Below are 7,138 nucleotides of genomic sequence, written 5' to 3'. Positions count from 1 at the left end.
CAGATGTGCTTTCAACTTCGCCTGCATGTACGTATTACTCGGATCAATGGTTCCCACGTGTTTCGATAAGACGACCTCACCGCAACTTTTTTTTTAACCCTCGCCTCTCTACCCTACGGCTCCGCTTAGGAGCTAAGAAACGGACTAGGCTCCATTCTTCACCATTGGAATTTCGAGTGCAAATTTTCCGCTTCGAGACTACTTATTTTTCGGCGGAAGGGGGATATATGTATTCATATTCATCGCGAAGCGTAGCTTTATAAATATGATATGGCGGTGAATCACTCCGTACGTTTCACCGGCTTTTCCGTCGCGCTTAAAATTTTAATCTCGGGCTAAATCTCGCCGCGATTCTCGCCGGTGACGGTGAAATTCGCCGTTCATTGCTCGAAATGGCTTACCGGATTACCGGTATAAATCTTCGCGATTTACATTTAAGTTCTGGTTAAAGCAAACGAGTTAGTTCCGCTTCGTGCGAACGAATGAATATTAACCTTGATAATTGTAATAGGCTCGCTACCCTCTCGCGAGGAAGAGGATAAAGATTTCCAAATCGAAACTCTAAGTCTAAGATACGCTTTCTTCCTTCTTCGCCCTTTGTAGTGAAAAAGAGTAGGAAGGGGAGACTGCTTCGATTCGCGAGATTTATACGAAGAAGTCGGATCCCAGCGGAAAATGGAAGAGAAGAGAGAATCCAGAGATTGGATAGTAATATTCCATTCAGCCCGATCCGAGTGCGTGGCTCGACCCGAGCGAGTCATAATAAAAGTGAGCACGCGGAGGGTTCAACGAATGCAAAACGAATGCTGGTTAACCGGTCGTTAAGCGGACGTCGCCGAAGCAACAAGGTGTGACGCGATCGGTGGATTTGTGGGGAACACATTCGCGTGCAACACCGATAACCCTGCCTCGAGCTGCATCACCGCTCGTGTGTGTACAGTTATAATTGCCGCGATTCCAAGACACGGTTGCGAGTCTACGATTACCCATTACCCGGATGAATATCTCGGATTACGGCACGCCGGCTAAATAAATTACCAAACTATCTCTCTTTCTCTCTTTCTTCTTGGTCACACCCCTCTCCTCCCCGTACACACGCTCCATTCGCCGGCTTGCATATTAACAACGCAGTAATAAGTGTGTACCGGTATAAATCTCGAGCGTCGCGCCGACCGGTCGTGATCCTCCGTCCGTGATTTTTGCAAATTTTCCACGTTTAATCGGTTATCTATTTAACATCTCAGGTTGGCCGTTATTATTTTTGATCGATCACACAGGGACGCTAGGAAGAGGATTCGAGAAGGGTAACGACAAACCCTCCAACTTTTGTTTCTTCGAAAATTCTCTTCGAAGTAAGTTAAACGAGTGATGTTTTTCATTGAAGAAATGATCTCGTTTCCTAAGCCTAAGATTAGCTAAGATTCAAAATTCTTCTTTAATTATACATACATTTATTCAACGAGCGATCCGTCGCCGTTTCTTGAAGAAAGAGTCCTCGTTGCGAGGAAGAAAAAAGGGAGAGAAACGATTCTCGGTCTCCGAGCGTTACCTTCACAAACGCGCTCGTCCCCTTCTAGCCCAGAATGGGGGGAAAAGGCACGCGGCTGGGGCCAATTTATGCGCCGCGGCGCGCGTAAATTTTGCGCGCGGCTGTACTTTTGCGATCCTCTGGTCCCCGTGTACGCGAAGCTAGTTATACGGTAACGTTCGCCTCGTTATGAAAGGTTTATTAATTCGAGCTCCCCCTTCCATCGTCCGCTCTCCTCTCTCGATTCGAAAATCTTTCGGGCCCATCGTCTACCGATCCCGCTTCCACCCGACGCAACTTCGACCGAGCGTTTGCAAAGAAACGTTTGAAGAGATTACTTAGATTATCGAACGAAACAAATTTTTATTATATATTTTCAGAAATTCTTCGATTATTAATTTAATGTAATATAAATTAAATCCCCTATATTTATGAATAAGCATATATCGGCTGTTTATCATTTAAATTACGATCAAATATCCTTATCCACGTTCTCTGTGTCTGCTAATCGGGCCAAATTAACCCTGATGCGAGCAAGTTAACGGATAATTAACGGATATTTCAACTATCGGTCGGATCAAGTCAAACATTATTAACGAAAATCAAATCGGTATATACGTACACAGATCGATTTCCGGTTCGCCATAACCGCCTTCCCGAATTATTATTACCTCCTCTCTGATCCACGAGGGAGGGGTTTCGATCGTGTACACCCTCCCCTCCCCTCAGATCCGAACTCGGACAAGATACAATGACTTTTTATCGAACGGCCGTAATCTTTAGTGGAAACAAAACCTTTCCTCGCTCGAGATTTATCGGCCGCTGTCCGCTCAACACACTAACCAGCGCGCAGCGTAGAGATAACTTTCTCCCTCGTGATAAGCCGTAAGGTATAAATCTGAATTGTTTTTATAATTCTCGTGGAAGAGATGAGGTATCGAGATAACGGGGGATTCTAACGAAGTCTGTAATTTGCAGGCCGCCAGCGAAGCGCGATCCACCGCGAGTGTTGGCGGCCCACCGCGAGATGGATTTAAACGATTTAAACGAATCGACGACGCTCGATAAACTCGAGGAAAAAAAACGCCGTCCTCGTTGCATCCGCAGTTAGCGGATTATTAAGCTAAGACTAAGAAGTCGAATCGACATTTCCTCCGTAATTGACACGCACGTTCGATGTTTCGAAACGAAACGGATTTTAGAATTCGCGTATATTTTAATAGTATCTAATTCTAGCGTTACAGTCTACTAATCTATTAATCGAAGGTTTCGAAAGAATCGCTTGAAATATAGATATATTAGAAAAGTAAGGATTTCTCTGTTAAATTTATATTCGTGGAATGTTCTCATTTATTGTCTGATTACATTACGTGAAGTCGTATTCGTACGTGGAAGAAAGATATTTGTCGTTAGAAAGGAGAGAAAGGATTCTGGATATCGCACAATGTATTTCGAGTTGACATTTTAAAGTGGAGCGTGTTTTTTAAAGAATGTGCTGCCATTTTCTCGCAATGGTAACAATGTATCAATGGACAGGTTGCGTCAGTGGCCCTCATATTTCCGATGATTTATATCCGGAGACGCGTAATTGGACGCCGCTGTTGAACTTCCTACATGCTGCGCAACGCTCGCATTCAATATAGATCATCCGCAATTGCAGCTGGTAACGTTTCCGCATTTTCTCACTCGCGATGCTTCGATGAACACGAGAATCGAAAAGTGAAACTTGGGATTAAACGTCGAATCCAAAAATATTTTTCACCATATATAATAACAGATAAGTATATCGAGAATGCTTTACGAACAAAAGAATAGATAACGATAAAAATCTATGGATACAAAAATACAGTGGATATATTTTGAGCTCTGCAGAATTGTTTTTAATTAATATACGAATATTCTTCAAAGGAATACGTTAAGCAATAAAAAAGATAGTATATAAATATATTTAAAATAAATAAAACAGTGAATATGATATGGGTTAAGCAAGATTAAGAAATAATAATAATAATAAAAAAAAATAGCCGGATTAATAATACGCATCCTCACAGTTCTAACGATCGTTAATATGAGTATACATCGTCGATACTATAAAGGTAAATAGTCAATACTGACGGATCAATAATTGTGCAAATGATCCCATAATTACTCGTTCATCTCGAATAGCCATAATTAGTTAATTTCTTTCTATACGCATTTGCGCTTGGCGCATACGCTTCAAGATCCTTCACGATCGTTCGACACGAATGCAATCGCTTACTCATCAATTCTTCGAGCCGATGCGTAAGAAATCTTGATATCTCCTTTCTTCTTCGCGACGAGTATCGATTGATAATTTAAAACTATTTTCGAAGCATTATGTTTTTGCACGATTTAGTTCATGCGCTTGAAGATATTTTGATGATCGTTTTTTTTCTTTTTTTTCTACGTTTTCGCTTAGAAATTCCATTTATTGATTTAAAATTGTGCGCGTAATCATCTTTTTCCCTCGCCGGATGCTGCGTCATCAATTTCCTTCAATTATATTCCGTCGTGATTGTCATCTTTCTCGTTTTGTTTATTCATGATATTCTCAAGAATAGATCGATCGTTGCGTGACAAAGGATGATTCTTTTATCAATTTCGATGAAAGAGCCATCCTTCTATCGTAACATGCTCTTTTATGCTCCAACATTCTATTCGTGATCATTTTCTTTTTCTTAGCCAGTTTCATCAACGTTGTCTTTGTCAGCGTTTTTTTATGCTTCTTTTTTAGCTATTTTTCCCGACAATTTCATCTTTTCACGATGTCCGATACCTCTTTATTTCTCTTTTCTCTTTACGTTTTTTTTTCTTCTCTATAAATTATTTTCTTTTTTTTTTCCTTTTAATTTCAAATATCCTTTTACACATTGCTATTACCAGATCCTCTTCAGCTTGGCCCCCAAACTAATCCTTCTTCTTTTTTCTTTTATCTTCCTCCTTCTCCTCTCCCTCTTTAACCTCCTTCTTTTCCTTTCTCTCCCTCGTTTCCTCCTTTTCCCCTTCGACCTCCTTCTCCTTTTCCGTTTTTTCACCGACTTTATCCTTTCCCTCTTTTTCTTCCTTTTTAACCTTATCTCTCTTCCCTTCTGCATCAACTTTCTCCTTCGCTTTCTTCCCCTCCTCTTTAACCTCGATCGATTCGCGAGCAACCTTATCCTTCACCTCCTCGGAACCTCCCCTCCTCTTCTCGTCAACATTTGTCGATCTTCGAGAACTCTCTTCTTTCGAGCTGGTTAACGAGTTTTTCTCAATTCCTTGGGAGGAATGACTCCAGCTTTTTGCCTCCCCCCCGAGTTCCGTTGATACCGCGGGCCCATCCGACCGTTTTCTCTCGCCGCCACCTGTTTTTGCATCATCCCCATCCAAAGCGGTCGAGTGAATAGCGCGTTTCTCGCCATCAACTTCTTTCGCGCCTTCTGTTGATTCCCGATAACCGACCCTCCGACCTCCTTCTTTCACGCTCGCCTCCCTTGATTCGTATCGTTTCGAGTGGCCAGAATCACTTTTGTCCGCGTCTACTTTGGAAAGCGTAATAGTTTTCTCCTTTCATTTGCCCGCCTCGTGAAACATATATATTAGATTGTCCCCAAAATTTGTTTTCGTAATTAATATATCATTTCTTTTTGGAATAGTGATCATTTGCGATTTATTTTTCGTCCTAGTTTCCTTAACTTTTCAAAATAAGGGAAATCGAAGATGAAGAATAAACTGCATCAGGTATTTTTTTAAATTAAAGAATGCGATAAGAATTTTTTTTGGGAAAATCTAATATTTTCAATAGCCTTTTAATTTTTTAATTTTCTTTCTATTTTACCTGTTGGTATTTCTCTGTTTGGGAAAAAAGGTAATCCTATCCCTGGAAAATATAAAATACTATGAAAAATTGATTTCATCTTTCGCACCCTATCCGTTTCATCGATTGCGCTATTATTTTTATTTTATAATCCGCTCTACTTTTTTTCTTTTTCTTTTTTTTTTATTGTTATTTTTTGTCGTTTTACTCTTACAGAGCATTGATAATTCGCTCGTGTTACCGATGCGTTTTTTTTTTATTGGTTTTTCAAATATTCAGGTTTACCTACAGCAAAATATTTACCAAATATTTTATAGAAAAAAAAATACCGTGCGCAAATACCAAAATATTTACCAATTATATACGAATTACCTTTTTGAACGTTGCTCGCGATACCTTCTATCGCTTTTCCAATTGTGCCGATAACGTTCGAGATCATCGAGGCGAATATATTATCCTTGCCAAAAATTTTCTCTAACGGGGACGTCGCAATACGCTCGCCTTTTTCTTTTCAAATTAAACAAAATTAAACAAACGTCACAATTTTTATCCGAGGCAAACGAGAAACAAATCGAAACGATTCTGTCGCGGTTAATAGTTTGAATTTTTACAAGTCAAATTCAACGATACGATACAATCCATTACCGTTATATTCCTTCTGTGCGTCGAGCCTCTTCGAGTCTTCCACTTTTTCGTTCCCGTTCAAAAATTGAAACGGAAAAATTTTATTGCTCCACGCCGTTACGCTTTCGAATAATCCCAACGGTTCCCTCTTTGCTTCCTCCTGTTAATTGTCAAACATATAAATATATAAATCTAATTATAAATTAACGTAACAAATCGAAACAAATTCTAAATAGTAATGTTCGAATCGTGCTATCTAAAAATTCAGATATACCCATTTCTCGCCGATCGCTGGCCCGGCAATCACCCACGGCACCGACGTCACAAGTAGTATCGCGGCTACGTTCATCTTCCTCGTTGTCTCGACTACGGATGGCCACGGAGTATCACCGATTATATATATACTCGGTTTGACAATTGCAAAAACATCTCGTTAGATGGAAGCGTGTAGCAAGAGTATAAATTATGGCTTCCTGAAACCTGGTTTGCCGGGTTTTACGATAACAGTGTTTAATATGCTTATCGTGTTGCTCATTGGCGCAAATCAATTTTCAGGCTTGACATTCGAGGGCATGTTCGTTTCGAGCAATCGTGCGTTACAGATGCTATACCTTCTTACAGTATGTTTTCGCGTATTTGTATTGTTAATTAAGCGGAATGGCTCGATAAAACGAATGGGTTTAATCGTTCCGTTTCGTGTTAATGATACGATAAACATATGATAACGTTCACCCGAACCAATAATTGCAAATTTGATATTGGACGGAATATCCGGCAGATAGTACAAGGTAAACGTAAAATAATTTTAATAAAACACTTTTAAAAACTGTTTCTTCTTTTTTTCCATCAGAAAATTCCAGACTTGCCGCGCAATGAACGGTGAAGAGCGATAGTCGTTCTCTGGAATAAAACACAAACTGGTAGGCGAAGCTCATCTCCAGCACGATGTCGCCCATGATCTTGGAATATTACCTATTTTCCGCTTGGCCGAGCTGGATGAACCAACACGCTCTTCCTTTTTTCACTCTTCCTTCTCGCGCTCTCCTTCTCGTGTCTCGTGTCGTACTGTCTCCGTCATAGAAGGAAAAAGTAAGGCAAGAGGAGGAAATTTGTTTCGTTACGCGCGAGCCATGGGATGTTCTCCCATCCGTTCGTCCCCATCCATCGAG

At 40.4% G+C, this 7,138-nt stretch overlaps 1 protein-coding gene across 4 annotated transcripts; it reads right to left on the bottom strand.

The window, feature by feature from the left end:
* Window positions 1-2,841: 2,841 nt before the first annotated feature.
* LOC107994187 (uncharacterized) lies at window positions 2,842-6,419 on the bottom strand. 4 transcript variants are annotated; one of them, XM_062076887.1, is made up of 6 exons: window positions 6,244-6,413; window positions 5,991-6,129; window positions 5,718-5,852; window positions 5,367-5,408; window positions 4,511-5,070; window positions 2,842-4,462 (listed from the first exon to the last, which is right to left on the bottom strand). In XM_062076887.1, the coding sequence occupies exons 1-6, from the start codon at window positions 6,316-6,318 to the stop codon at window positions 4,457-4,459; spliced, it is 957 nt and encodes a 318-aa protein (XP_061932871.1). In that variant the 5' UTR covers window positions 6,319-6,413; the 3' UTR covers window positions 2,842-4,456. The 4 variants fall into 4 exon arrangements, with proteins under 4 accessions (XP_061932871.1, XP_028520748.2, XP_028520749.2 ...); XM_028664947.2 differs by having other exon boundaries at window positions 2,842-5,070; window positions 6,244-6,414; XM_028664948.2 differs by having other exon boundaries at window positions 2,842-5,067; window positions 6,244-6,406.
* Between the last annotated feature and the right edge of the window lie 719 nt (window positions 6,420-7,138).

Source organism: Apis cerana, linkage group LG6 (genome assembly GCF_029169275.1).
Source record: "Apis cerana isolate GH-2021 linkage group LG6, AcerK_1.0, whole genome shotgun sequence".
Classification (NCBI taxonomy): domain Eukaryota; kingdom Metazoa; phylum Arthropoda; class Insecta; order Hymenoptera; family Apidae; genus Apis; species Apis cerana.
The sequence above is the reverse complement of the archived record's forward strand: the minus strand, read 5'-3'. Positions and strand labels throughout refer to the sequence as shown.

What these genes read in the sequence shown, in the direction of transcription:
- LOC107994187 (XM_028664947.2), bottom strand. Translation starts at nt 6,318, where the DNA reads ATGAACGTAGCCGCGATACTACTTGTGACGTCGGTGCCGTGGGTGATT. An exon ending in CAGCGATCGGCGAGAAATGG is followed by an intron (nt 6,130 to 6,243) that starts GTATATCTGAAT and finishes GACAATTAACAG; the next exon opens with GAGGAAGCAAAGAGGGAACC. An exon ending in AAACAGAGAAATACCAACAG is followed by an intron (nt 5,071 to 5,366) that starts GTAAAATAGAAA and finishes CGCTTTCCAAAG; the next exon opens with TAGACGCGGACAAAAGTGAT.